Source organism: Corylus avellana, chromosome 6 (assembly GCF_965113065.1).
Source record: "Corylus avellana chromosome 6, dhCorAvel1.hap1.2, whole genome shotgun sequence".
NCBI classification, from domain to species: domain Eukaryota; kingdom Viridiplantae; phylum Streptophyta; class Magnoliopsida; order Fagales; family Betulaceae; genus Corylus; species Corylus avellana.
The window spans coordinates 30,461,014-30,487,263 of NC_142495.1; the positions used below are offsets into that span (position 1 = coordinate 30,461,014).

The following is a 26,250-nucleotide window of genomic DNA, read 5'->3' on the forward strand; positions in this document are numbered from 1 at the left end:
AAATTTTTTTCAAGTACAATAATTTGATTCATAAGCTTGATTTTCTAACGAGAGAGTAATATTTGCTGAAACAGCACAATGACTTCTATGGTCCCGGACGGACTCCCCAGTTCACATCTTTTACTGTTGGTTGGTTTTGAATTTGACAATCGGATCAGTTAAGCCAAATTTACAAGCTGGACATTCACATTCAGACCCTATTTCTAATAAAACAGACAAAACTCATTATAGTCTTTCCCTAATGATTCGCTAGCCTTCAGAATGCAGGGGGTTCTGGAAGTGGCGGAGGTATCAGGAGCTTTCGACCTGCACGTATAATTTGATCACCTACATGATAAGTTGAAGCCTTCCTTGAATACATCATTGTAGTGGCGCCCAAAATGTCATCTCCAAATCCACATGCTTTGAAAAATAACCTAACAAGCAATTTAGACGAATCACCAATAGCAGCTATGATTTTTTGTTCTTCTGTCACATGTACAGAATACAAACAAGCATATTATTTGTTTTCCTTTATTTTAACTTCTAGATGCACATTTCCCATCTTTTCATTAGGATTTTCCGTTAATTTTAGAATTAAGTAAAATTTGATAGTGCGGTATTTTATCTTATGGAGTTCTTGTCAAGATATTTTGATGTTATGGGATGGTATTATGGATATCACTTTATTTGAACAAGGAAATATGTGTGGCTTAGTTTTTAGTTGCCTTGGTTGTATTATTATTTAGAAGATGTCATAGTTTTTTTAGGTCAAGAATGTCATAGTTATAGTTGTTATTATGCCCATATGGGTTCTTGGATATGACACCTATGACCCATGGATCTCCATGGCCATCGGTTTCCTCGGCCATGGTCATGGACTCACGTTAGCCATGGCTAGAGACTAACGGCGCTCCATGGCCATGGGTCTCCTCGGCCATGGCCATAATTATTTGGGAAAAATTTATTTTACCCTCCCTGAAGTTTGAGGTGTTTTTCAATTTTAACCCCAATGTTTAAAAATTTGCAATGTACCCTCTTAATGTTTAAAAAATTTGCAATTAACACCCCCCGTTACTAATTGCCGTCTAAGTAGACGGAAATGACATCACGTGCGTCTCACGTGGGATTTTTATCCTGCTTCTTCTAATTTTGCACTCAACCTAGCTAGTGAAATGAACTAATTGCCCCTCATTAAAACCCAATGGATGTTTTGATTTTTTTCTCGTCAATTTTGAACAGTCTTCGACTCAAGCGACTCAACGTGACCCATTTCATCCAATTGCTCCACCACGCGCTAAGATCCATTCGAAGTTTCATGAAGTTGATGATTTGTGATATGGAGTTGGCGAACTGGGATCTCGATGCTGCCGTCAAATTCATAGACCCCGATGCCGTTTTCACCAACCCAAGCCACCGGTTCTTCGCTTTCGAATCCTTTGTGTGCATAACCATGTTTGAGGGCTTCAATTTCTCTCAATTTGATCAGCCACAACGACAACCTGTCAACAAACACCACCACCGCCTCTTCTTTGACAAGTTCAAGAAGCTCACAATCGTAAACCCCAAACATTTTCTTTCCCATAACCCAAACTCGTCGTTCGCAAAGTTTGTGAGGTCCAAGTACCTCCACCTCGTACACGCGAAGATGGAATGCTCTCTCTTCGGCAACCTGAGCCAGCGAAAGCTCGTGAACACCAACGGCGTCCCCGACTCCGCGTTCTTTGTCCCGTTCACTGAGATGGTGAAGCACGTGTGGCTTTTGCATTGCCTGGCATTCTCATTTGACGAAGAGATTACCATTTTTCAAGTGAGGAAGAACTGTAGGTTCTCTGAAGTCTACATGGAATGCATGGTTGAAGAAGCGTTGGTCCTTTCCGGCGAAATTGCCGGCAACCGTGACGATCGGTTCAAAATTGACAAGAAAAACAAGAAGACATGCATTGGGTTTAATGAGGGGCACTATGGTAATTTCACTAGCTAGGTTGGGTGCAAAATTGGAAGACGCAATATAAAAATCCCAAGCGAGACGCATGTGATGTCATTTCTGTCTGCTTAGACGGCAATTAGTAACGGACGGTATTAATTGCAAATTTTTGAAACATTGGAAGGGTACATTGCAAATTTTTAAACATTAGGGTTCAAATTGAAAAACACCTCAAACTTCAGGGGGATAAAGTGAATTTTTCTCTAATTATTTTAATTTTTAATTTTTTAATTTTATTTGAGAGACATAATTATATTTTCACAATAAATTTATTTATTTATTCAACCAAAACCCTAACAGAGATTCCAATTTACAAATATGTTAAACACATATCTAAAACTCATCAAGTTGAAAACTAGGGTATCAAAGTCAAAAAGCATAAAGCGCTAGAGCATAGGGGGTTGTGACATTTTTCCTTTAATTTATGTGAATGTGGATAAATAAGTTGGAGGTTCAGAGAGAAAATGTGACATTTTTCCTTTAATTTATGTGAATGTGGATAAATAAGTTGGAGGTTCAGAGAGAAAATGACAGGTCAGATTTTGTAAATGACACCAAGATGCTCATTCTGATACTTCAATGAATTTTTATTAGATAAAAAATGGTAAATTTTGACCACAGCATTGAGGCTTTAACATTCAAGCAAATCAGTAAAAGTTAGTACCTCTCATTCTCCGAGCAAAGCGCTGCTATGTCATATATGTCTCTACTTGCAAGCATTCTGGAAGAAGGTAAATGTTAGACACTATAAAAGGTATGAAGTAATTATATTATACAAATAAAGATCATTTGATTATATGAATTGGATCCGCTAGCAATCACTAGGAAATCCGACCACCAGAAGTAGAAAGAAAAAAATGAAAAAGAAAAAAAGTAAAGTAACCAACACTAGAGAGGAGGAAAAGAAACTCATGAGAGATCAAACTAGTATTTCTTTTAATAAATAGAAAGAGCTATCCACTCAATGCGAGAAATGTGATTTAAATGAAACAATGAGAACACAATTAATGCCGAGGATAAGTATTACATCGCACAAACTGCAGGCTAAGCTTTAAATTTGCCAAACTACAGTCTGCTGCATTTAAAGTGCTCTTAAGGTCGCTTTTAAACTTTGGTCAGCTATGGGAAATAGTACTGACTAACCTTACGATTCTTTTACAAATCATCCTGCCGATTCCCATTCCCTGCAACGAAGGGGTAACCTGGGAGGCACTGAAGCACAATTATACATACGCATAAACATTAATTATCTAGTTTAAGGTAAAAAGCATTGTTAGAAAGCCCCGAGGAATAATACTTTCATGACTGAAAAAAAAAAAAAAAAAAAAATTATCATATTTTCAGTTCATCTGAGATATAGTAATGGCCATGTTGATAATACCCCCACAGCATTTCTGTGTTCTACCACATTTAGTCCAAAGATAAGAGTAGGTCTGTAGGAATTAAATACAATCAGACAAATAACATATGAAACGCAATGTCACTTCAACAGTATGAATTGGGTATATCAGCCTTGAAAATTCAAATGATAAGAACCAAGAAGGTCTCTTCAATTTTTTATTTTATTTTTTGATAAATAATGTATATTCAAACAATGCACAACTTCAATAGACAAATTAAGAAACATTGCTTGCTACTTCAAGGGAGCTGGGCTTCCTAATACAGCAAACTGTAAATTTGGAAAAATATTCAATGATAATTTTTTTATTCCTCCTGCACTCATTTATACACCTTGGAATAAGAGTTCAACAGAAATTGTTGGGCTGTCAACTAAACATTGTGTGGAGGTTCGATTTCCCTCGAACGAAGCCACTTAAACAGTATACAATTCTGTTGGTGTCATCATAGGGCGGTCTAAGAAGAAAGATACTCCGTATGTTGATTTTTCTCTGATCCAACGTCCAATCACAAGGCACCTTTTGCACATTCAGTAGCAAGAGGAGATGGAAGACCTAATGGTTAATCTGGAGCAGACCATGCAGTCCCTTTTGGACAGACAGAAGCAGATCATGGAGCGGCTCACAGAGGTTTTTCAACTACTCAACACGTCCAAGAACACACAATCAGATCATAAGGCTGGAGAAAGCTCTAACATACACAGCAGTGCACACAACCCACCAGAAAGGAATAACCAATTTCTCCCTCGCATGGTGAAGTTGGAATTCCCTCTCTTTGATGGAAGAGAAGACCCTACGAGTGGCTTTGTAGAACTGAGTAATTTTTCAGATACCATGGCACTCCAGAAGAAGAAAGGGTGATGTGAGCATCCTTTCACTTGGAGGAGGAGGCACAACTTTGGGTTCACCTCCTGCGGCAACAAGAGGCCAGGGACGTGCAATGGAAGGAACTAACTGAGGGCTTATTTGCATGCTTTGCACCTACACAATTTTTTGACTTGTTTGGAGAATTAACAAAGATGAAGAAAAAAAAAGGAGTGCCCGGGATTATCAAATTAAGTTTGAATCACTATTGGAAAAAGTTGGGTCACTCACGCAAAAGCAGCAAGCTAACCGTTCATTGGCAATTTGAAGGAATCCATAAAGGCAGAGGTATTAGCAGGAAGACCGAATAACCTTTCCTCAGCCATCGGTTTGGCAATAGTTTATAAATCCCGAAATGAAGCCTCCTGGAAGACGACGAGACCAGATTAACAAGAATCTTCCGCCACGACTAGCGTTGCCCGTCAAAAGGTTGACACCCACGGAATTACGAGAGAGGCAAGAAAATGGGCTTTGTTTCAAATGCAACAATAAATACAATAAGGATCATCGTTGCAAACATCTATTCATGATCAAGGCATGTATGGGTGAAGATGATGATGGAGATGTCATCATGGAAGACGAAGAGGACAAAGAAAAGAAATTCCAGCCCTATCATTGCACGCAATCGCAGGCACTGAAGCCCCCAGGGCAGAACGACCACAACACTCTTATTAATGGACACTGATAGCAACCACAATTTTCTAAGCGAGGAGATAGCGACTCTTGAGAAGTTACACATAGCAGCAAAATGCAAGATGGAAGTGAGGGTGGCATCTCAAGAGAAGATTGAGAGCACAGGTAAATGTTTCCACATACAACTCGAAATACAAGGGCACCTCTTCTATGTTGATTTTTACATTCTACCTTTGGGATGTTATGGTTTGATCCTCGGCACCCAATGGTTGCGTACCTTGGGGTATATTATGTGGAATTTCGTAACTCTTGAGATGGAGTTTTGGTGGCGAGTGGATTTCATCAAGTTGTGAGGATTGAGAAGAGGAAAAGAGGAGTGTAATACGCTTTTCTTTTTATAAGTAAAAAGAGGACTTATGGTGGCAGAAAATTCACAGAAAAAAGAAGAAAGGTTGCAGGAAATTCTGCAGCTGCATGAAGGATTTTTTCAAGAGCCAAGGGCACTTCCTCCGCCTAGGTCCAAGGATCACCCAATTCCATTGATGTCGGGTACAGGCCGGTGTCCGTCAAACCGTATCAGTATCAGTGCTTCCAAAAAACGAAAATTGAAAAGCAGGTGCAAGGGATGTTAGACTCCAGAGTGATTCAGGAATCCACAAGTTCTTATGCATCGCCAGTAATTATATTCAAGAAGCATGATGAATCAAGGCACATGCACATTGATTATAGCACACTCATTTCCAAACGGGATTTGAGGTCCGGATAGTGAGTAATGCTAGAATGAAGACTTATGTCCCTCTAAAGGTAATGTGGCTTTTAAAATTACCATTAGATCAAAATCTAATAATGATTCATTCCAAATCTAATTATAATTTTAAAAGTCACATCACCTTTAGAGAGATAAGAGAATGACAAAAGGCTTCCTTCTAGAATTACTCCCGGATGGCACCTAAAGCTAAAGATGTGGAGAAGCCAGCTTTTCGCACACATCATGGTCACTATGAATTTTTAGCAATGCCATTGGTCTGACAAATGCATCTTCCACCTTCTAGTCCTTGATGAATGAGGTATTCCATGATTTTTACGAAAGTTTAGTCTTGTATTCTTTGACGATATTTTAGTTTATAGTACATCATTTGAAGAACATATGACGCACTTGTTGGTTGTGTTGGAAACTCTCAAAAGGAACGTCCTCTTTGTCATGGCAGAAAAGTCCACTTTGGACAGCAACGGGTGGCCTATTTAGGCCATGTCATATCCGAACAAGGTGTTGGGGTTGATCCTGAAAAAATTACGGCTACGGTGGAGTGGCCGAAACCCAAGTTCTTGAAGGCTATAAGAGGATTTTTGGGGCCTCATTGGGTACTACCGATGATTTATTCAAGACTATGGGAAGATTGCAGCGCCATTACATAGAATGTTGAAAATAATGGTTTCAATTGGAGCCCTGCAACTGAAACAGCATTCGAAAAATTAAAAATAGCCATGACAGAGGCCTAGTTCTTTGCATTACCGGATTTTTCCAAACCCTTTTTTGTGGATTGCGATGCATCAAGAGTAAGCATTGGAGCAATGTCACTTCAGGAGCAGCACATTGCTTTCCTCAGTCAAGCACTTCAGGGGAAAACAACTATTGCTCTCAACATATAAAAAAGAGATTCCCGCCCTCATCATAGAAGTGGTGACCTTATTTACTATGGCAACAGTTTATTGTGTGCAGAGATCAACGAAATTTGAGTACTTATGGGGACAGAAAATAACAGTGCCAGCGCCGCAAAGATGGCCATACAAATTTATGGGATTCGATTTCATAATTGACTACAAGAAGGGAATCGAGAATGTGGTGGCAGATGCACTTTCACACAACATGGAGGACAAGGAGGAAGGGAATGAAACTAAGGTATCTCAATTCATGGCTATTTCTCACCCAATTCCAAACTGGGTTAGCGACTTAGTGCCGTAAAAGATGAAATTAAGAATGACAAGGTGTTATTGAGCAGAAAAGGTGAAGACAAGAGAGGCATTGGGTCCCTAGAGGCTGTTGGATATGGTGTCTTTGACGAGAGAGAAATGCTCAGAGCTTTGAAGATGTAGAGATTTCAGTGATAGAGTTACGGATTATTATGTTCAACAATTTCTATACTTGGATATTTGCTCATCATAGTTTGCTTATTTCTAGTTGTGCAGATTTTTTTATTTCTTTTTTCTTTTATTATTATTTTTTTTCAGATTAGGGGTTCTCTTGTATACTCCCTATTTACTAGGGTTGCCCCCATTTGCGCTAAATTAATGACAATGAAATAACTTATAAAAACAAAAGGACCAATTTTTCCACAAACAAGATTCCGCTCCAATACCACTTGATAAGAATCAAGAGGAAAGATCAAGCTGGCTACTTCGACAGAGCCGGGACCTCCTACTACAGCAAGCTGTAAATTTGGGAAAATATTCAATGATATTTCTGTATTCTTCCTGCACTCATTATACATATTGGAAATAAGAGTCGTTGAACAGCAATTGCAATTGAGACTCCTACTATTACAACTACTACTTGATAAGAAGATAAACTACTACTATTAGGTACTAGATAAACTACGATTACTTAACAATAAGAGACTTGATAAACCAGATAACTAGACCCCTATGACAACACTACTACTTGACGCCTACTTGGATAGTAATAAAAGACTACGGACCCAGCTGAACAAATTAACTAATTAAGATGAGTGTGTATCATCAAATTTCACAGCAATTGATGGATTATTAAAAGCTTTTGTCCCTTGCACTCAGCAGAGAACTAGTAGACCAATTTCTTCAGTGTGGATCTACTTGCGTGCATTGAAGCAAATGGAACCAGCAAAAAATGAAAAGTATGTCCAACGCTAAACTTTGGCAGCATTCAGTGAACACTTTTAACATCTAAAGGAAATCTGGAAACACCATCATAATTTAATTCGATAGAGGTAGGCCTTTCTATATTGAAATATCGGTCAAACGGCTAATGAGAACTATAACGAAATTTATTATTCTTGATATAGCAGTAATCGCAAGTCCATGATTATTGAAGATAGACCAAGGGCAGTAAGAATTTGTGGTATAATAATAAAACAAATTGTGTGAGCGCGTTTAGCAGCACTGAACAACAATGACCTAAAACTTTCTCCATAAAACACAGGATTGAGGTAAAGCATGATCCGAAATCAAGAATGGGGAAGAATGACATCCAACCCATCAATTATCATGCTGAAAATAACAGTCTGGACATACCATGATATCGTAGATGGAAGCAGTCAATCCAAAATCGGAAACGGCGCGGCCAAAGCCCACCAACTGCCCGTTGAATGGCGTGACCGGCATCACTTTCTGGAACAGTTGTCCGAGACACAGCAGCTTAATCGGGTCTTCTGAAGGTTCTGAGGAAGAAGGTTTGGTACTAAATAAAACATCGGATGGTTTGCAGAAGACGGAGACGACGACAGAGCTGTGGGAGAGAGCTATGCGTAGCTTGTGAATGTTCACCGGTTCCACTATACCCCCAGAGCCCACATAGTTAGGGAATCGGTGGCAGGAGTGATTGGAGGCGCTATAGAGGTCTCTGAGCTCCTCAAGGTTTATGTGCGATGGGTTTGTGGATATGTATATTGGGAATAATGCCGGTGGTGTTAAGGGTTTCTTTAGCAGCACCCTCTTTGCCTTGTCAATTCCGCTTTTCCTTGTGCTAACCCATCTCAATTCCATGCACTTGGACGGGTAACCCGGTTGCATTTGTTGTAGGCTACGGCTAACAACAACCTCCATCTTCCTCTCTCTTTCTCTCCTCTAAATGATATTATATTATTATCCATGTAGATAAAAGCACATACTATTTACATTGTTATCCGCGACTCTTTCCTCCGCTAGTTTTTCTTCTTCTTTTTTTTTTATTTTTTCAGAAAAATATAAGATAATTAGTAGTGTGTTTTGATATGTTTTCAATTTTATTAAGCAGTTTTTTTATTTTAATCAGGTTATTCAATTACTTATTTCCGTCACAATATTTTAAACAGAACCACCATTCTACAATTGGGATTGTATTTCAAATAAAAAAACGTGTATACATAGTGAAGCAGATCAACGAGTTTCACACTTTCACAAGACCATAGTGAAAAATTCAAACTTGATAGAAGGGAAGAAGAAAAGCAAGAGATGATTATATATATAGGCTCGGATGAGTTTAGCAGATATAATCGACTCTTTTTATCCCTAGTCAAATCCTTTTAATGAGGATATGTACACCGTGTCCAGGCTCTACAATCATTCTGTAAGCAGGAGAGTGTTGGTATCTGGGAGACAGGGAGAAAGCAAACTTGGAGATAATAAGAGAGAGGACAATCTTCAGTTGGACCATCGCAAAGTTTTTGCCCAAGCAGATGCGAGGACCCAGTCCGAATGGTATATAGGCTTGGGGAAACTTGCAAGCCTTGGAGACACCGTTGCTGAATCTCTCTGGTTTGAACTCATTCGCGTCCGGCCCCCAAATATTGTGATCCCGGTGCAGCGTCGGTATCAGAGTCCACAAGCATACATCCTTGGGAATGACAATATTTCCAAGTTGGGTGTCTTCCAGTGCCTCTCTTGAAACGAAGGCCGCTGGTGGATATAGACGCAGAACTTCTTGAATCACAATAGTCACCTGTAGGGTTGGAATGTCAAGGGGAAAAAAAAAAGTTTGGATTACTTGAAATTAAATAACTTATTCAATTACACGCTCAAAAGCCCGCACTATCTAAATATATACCGTCTTCAACTGAAGGACTGAATTTAAATCTGCCAGGCCATTTGGGCAAACTTGAGCTACCTCCCTCCTAATTCGAGCTTGCCACTCTGGATGTAAGGCCAGTAGCATCAAACACCAGGAGGCTGCAACAGCAGTGGTTTCATGCCCGGCAAAGTATATGTTCTTGCAATTGTCAACTATGAAACGCTTGGATGAATCCTTGACCAGACTTTGATCATTCATGGCCCCCTCCAGAAGCAACTGCAATAAATCCTTCTCGGATGAAGACGTCTCTAAGCATTGTTGTTCGCGTTCTTTCACTGCTTTCCAGATCAATGACTCGATCTCTCTCTCCAAACTGCTGATCTTCTTTTGCTTCCTCATTCTAAGAAAACTATCCTTTTATTGTTAGTGTCTAATTGCAAAGATCAATTGATTGTTATTATTTGTAATACTTAAATGTTATTTAGTAGACTGTTATACAAATTATATACAATTGGAATAACGTGACAGTAAAAATTAATATTTTGATTTTTTTATAAGTATTGATCTAAATATATACTAATTTTTATTATTATATCATTATAAGTTGTATAGCAGTAGCATAACAGTCTGTGAAATAGACTTACTCTAATTCATATATTAACGTACCTGAAACTGGTAACCCCAAAAAGGAAGTCTTGCTGGGAAATTGCTTTCTGAAGACTCCTAAGCTTTAAGAAAATTTCTTTGCCTTTAAAATAAGAGCTCCCAAAACAAGCCCTTGAGATTACATCTGCTGAGACACCCTTCAAATCCTCATCCACTTGAATGTCTGCTAAGATACCACCTTGAGCTTCGATGCAGTCTTCCCATTTTCTCAGCAATGGTTGAGCTGACTCGAGCATTAACCCCACCATACCCTGCCAGTTAACATCAGTGATCACAGCCAGTTAATTCCTATTAGATTAGAAGTGAACCTTTGGATAATTCTTTTAACCTGTTTAGACCTTGATTTGGGCTCTTGCATACTGCATAGTTAAAATTTCAAGGAGGCAGAAACAGGAACCCTGACAAAAAGATTTTGATCCATTACCTTTACTTTGTCCATGAAGAACTCAGGTGCAACAATTTTCCTGTGTTGTGCCCAAATAAGGCCGTTGGACCTCAAAATGCCATTGCCGAGCATGGATGCAAGTTTCTTCGTTATATAAGAAGGCTTGCCCAAGTCCAAGGTGATACACTGGTTCATTTCCTTTACTAGCTCCGGCTGGTTCACATACATGTGTTGCCTCATCCCCGTTGAATAAGTATATACTGGACCTGTTATCAAAAAAAGAACAGAAAAAGTATATATCAGACCTGCATGCGTTTCACGATGTCCATTTTACCATGTGTAATTTTTCACTGTAATAACAAATTACATCTGATGTTGGGAAAAGGACCACGAGTGGTTAACATTTAAGGAATTAAGGAAAGAGGCTTAACAATAATCAATTAATTAACTTACCCAAAAACAAATAATTTTGGAAAAACTTCAATTATCACTCTAATCTTTCACATTTGCAATCATACTCTTAAACTTAAAAAGTGTCAATTTAGAATTATTTTCTTTTAAAAGTTTAAACTGTTAACCCTTCCATCCAAATTCAATGTTAAATCAAACGGTTTATGAGTACAATTTTTAAAACACTCTTAAGATGTTATAAAATTACAAAAATATATTGATTTAATAATATTTAAAGTAAAAAAATAAATAAAAAATAACAATAACAAAACATTTGGGTCTAACCCGACCTAGGTCAAAGGTCACCCACTGTGGGTCAAACGCGACCCACATTGGGTCACTATGCTATTTAATAGAAATACGGGGTTTTTAGGAATTTTACTTCTTCTATTATAATTTAATGTTAAATTTAGACAGGAGGATTGACATTATAATTTTATGAAAAATTGTAACCTTAAATTAACACTTTTTAAAGTTTAAGGATACAATTGCAAAAGCGATAAAAAATTATGAGTAATAAGTTAAGTTTTTCCAAAAATTTATTAATTTAACAGCCACAATAAAATTAGTTGGTTTGGATTTGCCCAAATCGGTTTGAGGCCAATCCTTCCTAGTTCCATCCCAGACCCACTTCTTTAAAAGTAAAGCATATTTCATTTGGATTTTAAACGTGACGGAGTAGGGGTGTACATTCAGGCGGATATTAATTCCTGTATTTACTATCTGCAACTATTTGCTATCCATTATATGCACGTGCAAATGTAGTTAGCAAAAACTACTATTTGTATTCGCGGATGCAGATAGTGGTTTTATAGTACGCAGATGCTACCTTTTATATATAATGATATTTTTATATATATTATATTCAATAAATTCACTAAAACGATGTCGTTTTAGTAATTAATACCAAAATGACTTTGTTTTGGATTAAGTATAGGTTATATTTACATTGTTTTCAAAAGTAATATGCTACAAATATATTTTCAAAACATTAGGGCTTAAAAAAAATAAAACAAGCCCAAAACACAAAAAAATATGCCCAAATTATTTTTAAAATCGTTTAAAATAGGCTCAAAAAATGCCAAAAAGACTAAAATATGCACAAAAAGCTCATCATCTAGTATGCGAATAACGGATAATAACTGTAATAACCATGCGAATTAATGCTATTAGTAAAAATATGATGTGAATTGAATGCGGATGTAAATATTTAAAGTAAATATTCACATTTTGCGGATCCATTGTGAATATCATAAATAACCATATCCTCAGCATATGATACGATAGAGTACATATGACAATTGTCCCCGCTGAAACTTCTCAAACTTTTACACCTCACTCATAATTTTTTAAAAGTTTTGGAACAGCAATATATATACTTCGAACTATCGAAGAATTATAATATTTTTTCTTAAACAAAACGATAAGATTTTAATCAATTTTTCCCCTCTTTAAATCCGTTTATGTATTTTTTAAAGATAGGCCGTCATCTTCTATCTCTATATTGACTATTGAGTTCTATTTTTATTTTTTTTTTTGACTATTTAATTCCTTAAAAAAAAAAAACTGCATGTTAACGACATTTGTTTTTTTTTTGTTGAATTTGTTAACGACATTTGTTAACTTGCTTATTTATATTTATAAATATTTTAGTAGTTTAAGATGATTTTCCTTCCATGATTTTCCCGTTTAAATGAATAATTTCCTATATATATATATTAAAGTCTTTTAATATTTGGTTTTTAAATTTTTAAATTTATTGATTAGATATCATATTGGTTTAAATGTTGTAAACTTTAATCAGCTCTTATTGGTTAGGAGTAATGTTAGGAACTATTTTTTTTATCCTCCTAAAGTTGATGTGGCTTTTAAAATTACCATTTGATCAAAATTCAAGTATGATTCATCTAAAAGTTAATAATTTTAAAAGCTATATCAATTTTAGGAGGATAAAAAGATGGTTTTTATCTTTACTAGTTATGGACAGAAAATAATTAAGACAATCATGCAATAATTTCAGGATATAAAAAGTCATCGAGAACTCTCATGAGTTATATATTGATTTGAGATTGAAAATATTTTGCGGAGAAAAATATCGCTTATTTCAAGAAAATCTAGACTCCGTCATTGCTCAGGACCTAGCTAGATGAAGACGCAATACGACTATGTATACGAGTTAAAAGGAACCATTAATCTACTTCTGTGAGATCTTAGCTAGATTTGCTTTTAATTTACTTTCCGGCCATCGGACATTATTGTTGTTGTTGGTTTGACTATGAGAACATCACTTTTTCTTTTCTTTTCTTTTCTATATAATTTCATACTGATCATTTTAATCAATGAAAATTAAAGAAGTAGGAGCGTTAAATGGCACTTGTTACACATGCAGGGAGATATATACCCTTCGCGTTACTAGGTGAAACCAATTGAATGATATTAAAGACAAATTTTTCAAGTGACCATGAGGTTTTGATATCCCTTAGCCAATTTATATATCATGCCATGTATGAATGAGTTTTACAACAAACAAAACATGGATGGAAAGAGAGGTAGCTAGCTAGAAATTAAGTGGAAAAGAAACAATATCAATCGTACGTACCGTATTCCTTTCTCCACTGTTCAAAATATGGGAAGAGAGTGGAAGTGTAGTCGTGGGCTACAATTTCAGCATGATTTGGGGGCTTGGACGTCGTCGCCTGGGATTGGATCTTCTGCATCTCAGACAGACTCCCGTACAAAAAAGAAGGTGAAGGCCCTTTGATCCCTTGCACGCGCAGTTTCTTCCTGATCCTTGCAGACTTCAGCCACACGGTGTTGTAAACATGAAATAGCAATCCAACCAGGGCTATAAGAGCTAGCGGAAAAATCATGCTCAAAAGAAGAGAGACAGCCTTCATCATCTCCTCGATCCTTTCTTTGCTTTCGGTCTTCTTAATTATCTAGCCAATTCCACTGGCGACTGCTTGTGTGTATATATATCTCGATGCGCAGTAGATCGAATACAGTTCTCCCTTCTCCCTTCTCCCCAGTATGGGTTAAATTAACGCCGACAATTTGGGTCAAAAGTCATTTGGTGATGTCAGTGGGATCAGCCGATTGGTTTTCTAAGTAATTAGACCTCACACACACACACTCTCTCTCTCATGAACTCGTGAGTGGTCCTTTAGAGTAGACTATTAAGTAGAAAAAAAAACGAAATAAGAAACTGTGGTGAGGTCCTCGATGCTCGTGGGAGCAGTTAAGATTTCAAATCCCACGCTAGCTACTTTGTAACGATATTAATGATCTCAGGACCACCAGAGTCTAATTAGTCTCCTCTCTCTCTGTATATACTAGTTTTTCCTGAATTCCTGTCAGGATGTCACATGATGGACCGTATCCATATGCCCCCCCAAGTGTGGTGGGCATAAACATATATAAAAGGAGGGAAGATATCTCCCTTCTCAGATAGCAAAACCTTAGGCCAGAGCTAAGCTCTTCTAGTTCTTGATGAGGAAGGAAGGTAGCCAGGTAGGCCTATCGGCTATCAATTATCATGATTGCTGATAAAGAACTATATTTATGCTAGTATAATTTGGTGTATTCACAGAGGGACCGCGCCGTCCTCGAAGCATAGGGCTGCCGCGTGGCTCTTAAGCATCACGATAACAACATGGCATCTTCACTTGCTAGCTAGAGATGCCAGACGTACGTAAAGTGGGTCATTGTGCGAGGATGTCATTGTTAGAGCATCCACTTGCAGGACAGGTGGTCCAGACTTCCAGCCTAGTTCCACTCACCGCCATCCTAGCTAGCTAATTAGTAATTAAGAATTTGTGAACAACAGACGGGTTAGAGGGAAAAGATATCAGCATAAACAAGATATCTCTCTTGTACATCCCATTGTCCAACCAAGAGCTAGCAAGTACTCTCAGGCAATTGTGGGCACAATATAGGTATAATTTGGAACAGATAAGTTAGATGTATAGACATGGAGCACCCTATAATTAATTAAGTAACTAATTATATATATGAATAATAAATCAATCCCTAATGTACGAGTAAAGATGAAGAGCACCACTATATGCATGCTTGGGAAACAATTTATTGTATCATTGGTGAAAAGAGTATCAATCTTAGAAATTGATAATTAGTCTATATATATATATATATCAATCTTAGAAATTGATAATATATATATATATATATATATATATATATATATATATATATATATATATATATATTTCCATTTCAATTGATCCTCATCTTCCTCGAGGATGAAGAACAGATGGTAGACTTTAATAGGATATATAGCATGTGTACGTAAGGATCTTAACTATTAGATCAAATAAAATAAAATCTCGACTATAAAATCGTTCTTTTTCATTTCTATTTCAAGTACTAGTACTCCTATTTCCTCTGGTATGAATTGTATGATGGCAAAAATAAAATTATGTGTAAAAACGTACCACCAATGAATTCTCAAACATAAATACGTACGCTTATTATTTTCCTAGCTACATTCATTTATTGTGTGTAAAATCAACGATGGATTGATCTTGATGAATATGTCAATTTTTTCTTTTTATTCAAAGGGGTAAAGGAAAAGGATTAATTGATTTATGTAAGGATTGATGTATATATATGTCATGGCTTTTTTTTCTTCTTTTTTTTTTTCTAATTTTATATATGTCATGGCTTGAATGTTAATTCTTTGTGATTACATTTCGGTGTGCAGTGTTTATATGTTGGAGATTGAAGCTCAAGATTTATGATTGGAGATGAGTGAAGGACAATTATACTGATTGTATTATTATTATTATCATATTATTGTTAAGAATATAGTTAGAGTTCTACTATAAATCACATTTTTATTGTACAATTCTACAATGCTGAGGTGGTAGTCTCAATCAACTCTTAGATTAATCATTATTTAAAAAAATATATAATGGTTAGTTGAGATTGAACCTTTAGCATTGTGAGTGTTGAAATATATATATATATATATATATATATATATATATATATATATATATATATATATATATAATATAAAATATTAAAATATGAAAGAGAAAGAAAAGAGAGTGCACGGAAGCGGAAATAGACATATGAGTTACATCTTGTATATTCACTATATCAAACAATATTACATAACTCTCTATTTATAGAGAAACAATGCGTAGTGACTAAGAAATTCTAAAGTAGACATAAACTAATTAAAGAAGAGAATAAACCTTACGAGAAAATATAATAACGGAGAATAAAAATATTCTAACATAAAGAGAAATAACTTGTTAAGGAAAATATTAATAAACCTAATTTAGAAAATATAAAATATTCTAACATCCCTCATCAAACTCAAGGTGTAAGCCTGAGTTTGGAAAATAGAATAAATTAAAGACATCCGAAGTCGATAGTTGGATCAAGGTAATGCCAGTGGAAAAGGCTGAAAGTGACGGCCAGATAAATACCGGAGAATGAAGACAAGCCGCTAAAAGAATCCGGTTAAGGGTCATGCCGCATCTCACAATGATGGTCAGAGAACGGAAGCTAGCCGTTAAATCTTGTGAAGGGACAAACCACATTGTGCCAAAGTTCGCCGACAAGAAAGACGAGAAAGACTGAAAGTGACAATCGAAAAAATACTGGAGAACGGAGACAAGCCACTAAAAGAATCAAGTGAAGGGCCAAACCGCAAGTGACAATGAGGTTGGAGAACGGAATCTAGCCATTAAAAATCCTGTGAAGAGCCAAACCTCATTGTCCCAAGATTTGCCAATGAATAGAGCCGTGAATCACAACAATATTTGGAGATCTCTGGAAGAGCAAAATTGGGAGATCTTGGGAAGAGAACGCCATAAAACACTAAAAAAAAGAGTCATAAAACTTTTATTGAAAGCCACAAGAACTGGAGCATGGCTCTCATACCATGTTAAAATATATATAAAATATAAAATACTAAAATATGAAAGAGAAAGAAAAGAGAGTGCACAGAAGCGGAAAGAGACGTACATGTTAGATCTTGTATATTTACTATATCAAACAATATTACATAAGTCATATTATATAACTCTCTATTTATAGAGAGACAATGAGTAGTGACTAAGAAACTCTAAAGTAGACATAAACTAATTAAGTAAGAGAATAAACCTTACAATGAAATATAATAACAGAGAATAAAAATATACTAACATAAAGAGAAATAACTTGTTAAAGAAAATATTAATAAACCTAATTTAGAAAATATAAAATATTCCAACAGTGAGATAAAATTGTGATATATAACATTACTCATACGATTATTATTATAAGATTGTTATTGATATGAGTAATACTAAAAATCACATTTTTATTTCACAATTCTGATGTATTAGTCACAATGAACAATACTGTCAATTTTTTACCTGATCTCAGAAATTCAATACAAAATTAGCAGGTTCGAGTATGGTATAATCAGGTTCAAGTCACAACCATGTCAATCCCAGTTTGACCCACCTAATTCATTAGTGACCCGTTTAACTAGTCTAAAATTTTAATTTTTTAATAATGATAATAAAAAAAAAAAAACTCTAAAGCTAAGAGTAAAGTTAAATTGGCTTCACGGTTGACAATGTGGTGGGTTTCTTCAAAGCACATGCAACAACGAGGATGTGACAATTGGCAGCCAAGTCAATGATTCTCGAGTAGTAGTTGTAATTTGGTTCTGGTTTCTCAGATCTTGACCGGTAACTGATAAAGTATCCAAATGCTTGGGCTCCCTTCGCAATTGCTGGACCAATCCTGACGGGACCTGACCAACCCAACAATTGCAACAGGTGGACTGGGATCCACGGAAATACCCATGTAATTGCCCATCAATTTTTTTTTTTAAATCATGACCATCCATTCTCATTTAACGGCTAGACATATGCCACGTGTCCCACTTAATATAAAATAATAAAATATTATTTAAAATTTAAAAATAAATATAAAATAAAATAATTAAAAAATTAAAAAAATTATTATTAAAAAACACGAGGTGGTTCGGCCACCCCATTTTCCCCTTAGGGGGTGGCTGACCACCCTAGCTCAGTCTAGGGGGTGGCGTCGGCCACCCCCAAAGGCCAGTTGGTGGTGGCCGAACCCACCTAATGGGTTTGGCCTAGGGGGTGGCCGACGCCACCCCATGGGGCCCCAAGGGGTGGTTTGGGGGTGGCGTCGGCCACCCCCAACTGGCCTTTGGGGGTGGCTAGGCTGAGCTAGGGTGGTCGGCCACCCCCTAAGGGGAAAATGGGGTGGCCGAACCACCCCATGTTTTTTAATAATAATTTTTTAATTATTTTATTTTATATTTATTTTAAAATTTTAAATAATATTTTATTATTTAATATTAAGTGGAACACTTAGCGGATTGGTGGCTGTTGGATGAAAATGAATGGCTAGGATTTAAAAAAATATTTGATGGGCAATTGCAAGGGTATTGCTGGGGATCCCAATCCACAAAAGGCTACTACTGAACTGAAAGATATACAAAAATAAAGACGTACATAAATAGGCTTGTATTGAGGGTGGATTTGATCATTTGATAATAAATTATGAGATTAATGGCAAAGTCAAGATAATAAATTATGAGATATTCAATTTCAATTTCCGATTTCCTAAAATTGTCTTTAAATTTGAAATTCTCAAATTCATAAATATTAGTCGTTCATCTCATCTAAGCGTCTAAAATAAGCCAGGTTTTAGCATTTAATAAGGAAACATGGCTTATTAAATTCATTGAGGGTAGCTTCCTCATTAAATTTTTCCATCTAATCTAAACTAATCTAATCTAATATATATATATATATATATAATAGGGGACTTTTTTAGTAGGACGGCATAAAATTGCGACATGTAGCATTTTAAAATGTTGCCAAGTGTCATTTTAAGTTAAAAACAATCAAAAGTTGTTATGTTTCACACTTTCACTCAAACACTGCTTCCCCTTCCATTAAACGTGATAAACTAACCGTCTTTACATTTTAAAACATCACATACGACAACAAAAAAAAGAAAATCATCTTCGTCAACAAGGTTTTCTTCTCTTTCTTTTTCTTTTTGTGCTTCTTGAGAAAAAAAAAATGTTCGTTTAAATTTCCTCATCTAAGCTAATCTAATATCTAATATATATATTAGGGGCGTTTTTAGTAGGAGGGCATAAAATTGTGACATGTGGCATTTTAAAATGCTGCTAAGTGTCATTTAAAGTTAAAAACAATCAAAAGTTGTCATGTTTCACACTTTCACTCAAACACTACTTCCCTTTCCATTAAACGTGATAAACTAACCGTCTTTACATTTTAAAACATCGCATACGACAACAAAGAAAAGAAAATCATCTTCGTCAACAAGGTTTTCTTCTCTTTCTTTTTCTTTTTGTGCTTCTTGAGAAAAAAAAAAATGTTCGTTTAATTTGTACAAAATTTTTTCTCTCCAAACATTTTTCAATTTGTTTCTAGATCGTCCTCCTGTTCAAAATATTTCAAAAATCAGATTTAATTATGTTTGTACAATTTTTGTTCTCTTTTTAGTAGGAGGGCATAAAATTGCGACATGTGGCATTTTAAAATGCTGCAAAGTGTCATTTTAAGTTAAAAACAATCAAAAGTTGCAATGTTTCACACTTTCACTCAAACACTGCTTCCCCCTTCATTAAATATGATAAACTAACCGTCTTTACATTTTAAAACATCACATACGACAACAAAGAAAAGAAAATCATCTTCGTCAACAAGGTTTTCTTCTCTTTCTTTTTCTTTTTGTGCTTCTTGAGAAAAAAAAAAATGTTCGTTTAATTTGTACAAATTTTTTTTCTCTCCAAATGTTTTTCAGTTTGTTTTGATTTCAATATTTTGTTTCACTTTCACTCAAACATGGCTTCCCCTTCCATTGAACGTGATAAACTAACCGTCTTTACCATTTAAAACATCACAGACTCCAACAAACGAACAAAAAATCATCTTCATCAACAAGGTTTTCTTCTCTTTCTTTTTCTTTTTGTGCTTCTTGAGAAAAAAAAAAAAAAAAGTTCCATTTAATTTGTACAATTTTTTTTTTCTCTCCAAACTTTTTTCAGTTTGTTTCTAGACGTTTGTACAATTTTTGTTCTCTCCAAATGTTTTTCTCCTCCCGCTCAAAATAGTTCAAAAATTAGATTTAATTACATTAGTACATTTTTTGTTTGTTTTGATTTCAATATTTTGTTTCACTTTCACTCAAACATGGCTTCCTCTTCCATTGAACGTGATAAACTAACCGTCTTTACAGTTTAAAACATCACAGACTACAACAAACGAACAGAAAATCATCTTCGTCAACAAGGTTTTCTTCTCTTTCTTTTACTTTTTGTGCTTCTTGAGAAAAAAAAAAAAAAGGTTCCATTTAATTTGTACAATTTTTGTTCTCTCCAAATGTTTTTCTCCTCCTGTTTAAAATATTTCAAAAATCAAATTTAATCAAATTTAAAATATTTCAAAAATCAAATTTAATTACGTTTGTACAATTTTTGTTCTCTCCAAATGTTTTTCAGTTTGTTTTGATTTCAATATTTTGTTTCTAGATCGTCCTCTTGTTCAAACTATTTCAAAATTTAGATTTGATTCCGTTTGTACAATTTTTTTTTTTTTTTTTTTTCACTTCAAACGTTTTTTCAGTTTGTTTTGATTTCAATATTTTTTTAAAAAAAAAATGTATAAACACATACTAACAAGAAATCATATTTGCAATTGCAATTCATTTAACTACAAATATTTACACAAACTGTTCAAAAACAATGTCACTAAAACTATAGTAATATTTGTCTTGATTTTTTTTTTTCTTCAAATTATCCTAATTTATCATGTTTGTAAATATAGAATATAGGTGATTGCTTTTTATTTCTTTTGGAAATAATTTACAATACGTCTAGAGGTATAGCCATTATTCTTCTTGAATTTTTATTTAATACCTTTATTTTGTTTTGTAGCATTAGTTGCTTAATGTTGTTAGTGTACGTTTTTTCTCAATAGATTTCCTTGCTATATAAATATTACGATTAATAAATTGAATTGTTATATAATTATATTATTTAGTTGAAATATGATTCAAAACAAAGTCCCTGAAACTATTGTTATATTTATCTTAACTTTTTTACAAAAAAAAAAATAAATAAATAAATTTATCCTACCTATCATGTTTGTAATTAAATGCAAGTGATTTCTTTTATTTTTATTTTTCAGTATTCTTCTTAATTTTTATTTAGTTTCTTTACTTTTTTTTTTCTAGCATTAATTTCTAACAATACATTTTGTTTGTATTGCACTCTTTAGCTAAAATAATTAACATGGCAGATCTATAATTGATATGCTTTAAGGTTGTTTTAAAATGCATTCCTATTTTTCATTTTTGGTTAAATTGAAATTAAGATTGATGCCAATTTTTCACTTTTAAGTACAAAAACATAGCATTATGATATAATAACTCAAATTGTTCTTATCCAATTTGTAGATTATCTATTATGTTTGACACATATATGCTTTTGTGTGAATATATAATTTGTAAACACCCGCGCCTATTGCAGGTTATAGAGTTTTCTATTGGTGTTTTTGATAAGAGATATGACAATTTTTTATTTTATGATGTTGTACATGGATAGTTTTTTTCCTATGTTTAATACACATTGTTTACGTGTTTAATTGATGGTTATCATTGGCTTTAAAGGTTTTATTGGAGCAAAAAAAAAGTATATAACGAAAACAACTATTTTCTATTATATTAGTATTTTTCATTTTCTGTTTGACTTTATATTTTGTGGTCCTATTCTTATCTTTTCAATTTTTGTCATTATCTTCTATTCTAATTTATATATTTTGTTTAATTCTAATTGCTTCATTTTCCCTTTTTGTAAATTTTATAATGAATTAAGGGAAATAATGGTGAGAGCGTTTTCTATCGTTATTTTTGATACGAGGCATGACGATTTTTTAGTTTATGCTGCTGTTCATTATATATATAAATATTGTTTACGTGCTTAATTGATCAATGACATTGCGTAGGAAAAAATAAAGCATAGAAAAAAGAATTGATCGACGACATTGGCTTTTAGAGTTTTTATAATAGATTATGATTTTTACCTTCAAAATTTTTATGAGGTTATATCAAATTAATTTTTGGGTAGCCTAACATATAAGAAATATGATGTGTGTGATAATGTGTTCTTTTGATAGTCAGGAATATTTACAAGACTCATTTAGGTACTTATAAGATTGTTACAATTAGGCTTTTATGGTCAGTGGCGGACCCAGGAAATTCGTCCATGAGGGGCATGGTTTTTTTTTTTTTTTTTTTTTAAATGAATACAAAAAATAAAGTTTAACAAAAATATAACAAGCCGAATAAGTGAATAATTCAACAAAAATTTTAATTATGTTCTAAAACATGTAAATATAACTTACAATTTGTTTTGTCACGACTAGCACTAAGGCAATTGTCCTCGACGAGTCTTCATACCTTGGAATAGCTTCATGATTTCTTCATTATTGATAGTCTTGAATATATCTTTCTCAATGTAGGTAACCTAGGCATTAAATGGTAGCTTTTGTTTTATCGAGGTTTAAATGATTTTATAGACCATTAGATTTAAAATGAAGGGCCACGATTAACAATTGGAGAATTTCCAATTTTTTTTCAATTGAAATTTTTTTAATTTTTCCCTAATTAAAGGAGATCGGGATCCGAATTTGCAGCCTGGCAGGCCTAACGCCTGGCCTGCCCCCTTGGCCCATGGCCTTGGACTTGTCTTACACGTATCCCCTGGAGGCATAATTTTTTTTTTGTCTTGTGTGTTGTGTCAATGACAACATATTATAATTTTATTAATTTATAATATTATTTTTTCCACTCCAAAGTCCAAAGCAGGCTGCACCTGTACAAAATTGTCAAATGAAAAACAGTGCATTTGAAAACTGAACTGTTCATCATCTTCAAGCTTTCAACATTTCATTTTTCTGCAAGACTGCAACATTCAAATTCTTAAAAAATTTCAAATTTCAACGGAGCATAATATGGCCAGAGCTTGAGGAAGGGGGCATAATCATGAGTAAGAGGGGCATAATCAGGACATAAAAAAAATTTTACCATACTAGGGGGGATTTTTGGGAGTTGAGGGTGGGCGGATGCCCCCCCTCGACCCCCCCTGGATCCGCCCCTGTTTATGGTGGGTATGAGGAATGCTAGACTTACAAACACATTTTACAAAAAAAAAAACTTTTACAAACTGATATGTCATAGCTAAAAGGTTGTTTTTTATGCAAAAAAAAATAAAAAAAAAATAAAATGTTTTTTTGAATGATTATATAGTAAAAAAAAAAAAAAATTTATAGTTCCTTTCGTTTTATATTACATCTATAAGTACAACTATTTAATACGTTTCAATTTATAAGGATTACACTTTATAAATTTCTAAATTTAATGATAACCATGATTTAATGAACTTTTTTTTTTTTTTTTTTTTTTTGGGATAGCCAATTAGTTAATTCAATGAAGAGAAGGAAATTAGTTAGTGTAATTTCTCAAACTTCTCTCTTTGAAAGTATTTTAAATAAAGTTATTTTGGGAAGGGTTAAATACTCCATACCCCCTAGGGTTTTTCAATTTTATTTTTTTTCCTCCTGTGGTTTCATTTTTATCATAGGAGGTCCCTGTGGTTTTGATAAGTGACCAAGTTAGTCCATCCGTTAGTTGACCGCCAATCAGACGTCGACACGTGGCACATATTTCATTTAAAAAAAAAAATTTAAATGTATTTTTTTTTAAATTAAAAAAAAAATTATTTTTTTCCCTTTTTTTAAAAAAAAAAATACATTTTTTTAATTTTTTTTTAATATATATATATAATGTGTCACGTGTTGACTTCTGATTGATCCACGTGTCAGTCATAACGGTCAACTAACGGATTGACTAATTTGGTCACTTATCAAAATCACAGGGACCTCATGTGATAAAAATGAAACCACATGGGGGAAAAAATAAAGTTGAGAAACCCTAGGGGGTATAGAGTATTTAACTCTTTTGGGAATGCAATTATGCAAGGATAAGGCCTAAGGGCATGGAAAAATGACTTCAGCATTTGTGTTGTTGTAAAATGTAAATGGTCTCTCAATGCTTTTCTTTTTCTTTAAAGCTTTATAGAAGGGTGTTTTTTTTTTTTGTCATTTATACATCTACTAATTGTTATCATTATTATTATTTTTTTATATCCTATCATTTTTAAAAACGTACAACTCGTGCATTGCACGGGGTACAAGCTTGTCATATATATATATAAAAGCCGAGTTTTGACGTAGAGAGTGCTTAGAATTGCGACACGTGTCCATATCAGAATTTCGACACGTGTCCATATTTATTAAAAATCTTAAATTTTATTTTGTATGATTAATTTATTAAAAGATTTGCCGTGTCCATATTTTTTAATTGCTGTTTTATTTTGTATCATTAATTTATTAAAAGATTTGCGACATTAATTTATTAAAAGATTTGCAGGTTCAAAATTTTATTTATTTTATTTTGTATCATTAATTTATTAAAAGATTTGCAGGTTCAAAATTTTGTTTTTTTTGTTCAGCATGTATGAACCGGAAATTTATTAAAAGATTTGCGACATTAATCAATTAAAAGATTTGCAGGTTCAAAATTTTATTTATTTTATTTTGTATCATTAATTTATTAAAAGATTTGCCGTGTCCATATTTTTTAATTGCTGTTTTATTTTGTATCATTAATTTATTAAAAGATTTGCGACATTAATTTATTAAAAGATTTGCAGATTCAAAATTTTATTTATTTTATTTTGTATCATTAATTTATTAAAAGATTTGTAGGTTCAAAATTTTGTTTTTTTTGTTCAGCATGTATGAACCGAAAATTTATTAAAAGATTTGCGACATTAATCTATTAAAAGATTTGCAGGTTCAAAATTTTATTTATTTTATTTTGTATGATTAATTTATTAAAAGATTTGCCGTGTCCATATTTTTTAATTGCTGTTTTTTTTTGTATCATTAATTTATTAAAAGATTTGCAGGTTCAAAATTTTGTTTTTTTTGTTCAGCATGTATGAACCGGAAATTTATTAAAAGATTTGCGACATTAATCTATTAAAAGATTTGCAGGTTCAAAATTTTATTTATTTTATTTTGTATCATTAATTTATTAAAAGATTTGCGGGTTCAAAATTTTGTTTTTTTTTGTTCAGTATGTATGAACCGGAACCGGTTAAAAAAATTGAACCGGTTCAGTTTGACGCCGTTTCTTCCTTCTCTCTAACGACGGAAACAACGTTCTCTCTAAGACATGCTCTCTGTTTTCCTCTTCTTCCAATGAGATTGAAAGTTTATTTGATCAGTTTTATGAAAATATATGTGACTCCGAACTATGATTTAAGGTACGAGATATTCGAGATGAATGTATCTTTGTGCTTTTATGTACACATTTTTAGCAATTGTGAATTGATGATCTTTAGTTTGTTTCTTGAGAACTTTTTTTGTACCAAACACTATTTTAAATTAGAGATTAGGTAGAATATGTTTCCGTTTTGTTTTGTGAAATTTTTTGTTCTGCTTTTTTTTTTTTTTTTTTTTTTGTGGGTATTCAACTATTCTTCATTTGAATGTTTTATAGTTTTTTTTTTTTTTTTTTTTTTTTTTCATTTGCTTTTTTGAATGTTCAGAATTATGAGTTTTATTTGTATTATAATATAATAAGTATTACACCAAAAATATTAAAATTTTATGCTAATTTTATATTAATACTTTGATAATCAAAATTCATGGTTTCTTGCCTTTTTTTTTTTTTTTTTGCTTTATGCTTTTCATTTTAAACTACACATATGGGGACGAATTTAGGTTGTTTTAATTTATTTTTTAGATTAAGGGAAGATTGAAATGATTTATTTGATTGCATGTATGAAACGAAAATTTATTAAAAGATTTGCGACATTAATCTATTAAAAGATTTGCAGATTCAAAATTTTATTTATTTTATTTTGTATGATTAATTTATTAAAAGATTTGCCGTGTCCATATTTTTTAATTGCTGTTTTTTTTTGTATCATTAATTTATTAAAAGATTTGCAGGTTCAAAATTTTGTTTTTTTTGTTCAGCATGT

At 33.6% G+C, this 26,250-nt stretch overlaps 2 protein-coding genes across 3 annotated transcripts; both read right to left on the bottom strand.

Moving 5' to 3' along the window:
* Window positions 1-61: 61 nt before the first annotated feature.
* On the bottom strand, window positions 62-8,673 carry LOC132186703 (Acyl-CoA N-acyltransferases (NAT) superfamily protein). The gene is made up of 4 exons (XM_059600720.2): window positions 8,128-8,673; window positions 3,110-3,168; window positions 2,631-2,687; window positions 62-416 (listed from the first exon to the last, which is right to left on the bottom strand). The coding sequence occupies exons 1-4, from the start codon at window positions 8,656-8,658 to the stop codon at window positions 257-259; spliced, it is 807 nt and encodes a 268-aa protein (XP_059456703.2). The 5' UTR covers window positions 8,659-8,673; the 3' UTR covers window positions 62-256.
* A 239-nt stretch (window positions 8,674-8,912) lies between these two features.
* On the bottom strand, window positions 8,913-14,607 carry LOC132186994 (cytochrome P450 714A1). Of its 2 annotated transcripts, none has more exons than XM_059601133.2 (5): window positions 13,702-14,607; window positions 10,692-10,918; window positions 10,268-10,518; window positions 9,638-10,001; window positions 8,913-9,532 (listed from the first exon to the last, which is right to left on the bottom strand). In XM_059601133.2, the coding sequence occupies exons 1-5, from the start codon at window positions 14,000-14,002 to the stop codon at window positions 9,107-9,109; spliced, it is 1,569 nt and encodes a 522-aa protein (XP_059457116.1). In that variant the 5' UTR covers window positions 14,003-14,607; the 3' UTR covers window positions 8,913-9,106. The 2 variants fall into 2 exon arrangements, with proteins under 2 accessions (XP_059457116.1, XP_059457115.1); XM_059601132.2 differs by having other exon boundaries at window positions 9,638-10,010.
* Between the last annotated feature and the right edge of the window lie 11,643 nt (window positions 14,608-26,250).

Coding starts and splice junctions, on each gene's coding strand:
- LOC132186703 (XM_059600720.2), bottom strand. CDS start 8,658: ATGGAGGTTGTTGTTAGCCGTAGCCTACAACAAATGCAACCGGGTTAC. Junction 3,169..8,127: donor CTTCCATCTACGATATCATG/GTATGTCCAGAC, acceptor AGTGCCTCCCAG/GTTACCCCTTCGTTGCAGGG. Junction 417..2,630: donor CTTTGCTCGGAGAATGAGAG/GTACTAACTTTT, acceptor ATTGCTTGTTAG/GTTATTTTTCAAAGCATGTG.
- LOC132186994 (XM_059601132.2), bottom strand. CDS start 14,002: ATGATGAAGGCTGTCTCTCTTCTTTTGAGCATGATTTTTCCGCTAGCT. Junction 10,011..10,267: donor TTTGGGGTTACCAGTTTCAG/GTACGTTAATAT, acceptor ATAAAAGGATAG/TTTTCTTAGAATGAGGAAGC. Junction 9,533..9,637: donor CAGTCCTTCAGTTGAAGACG/GTATATATTTAG, acceptor CCAACCCTACAG/GTGACTATTGTGATTCAAGA.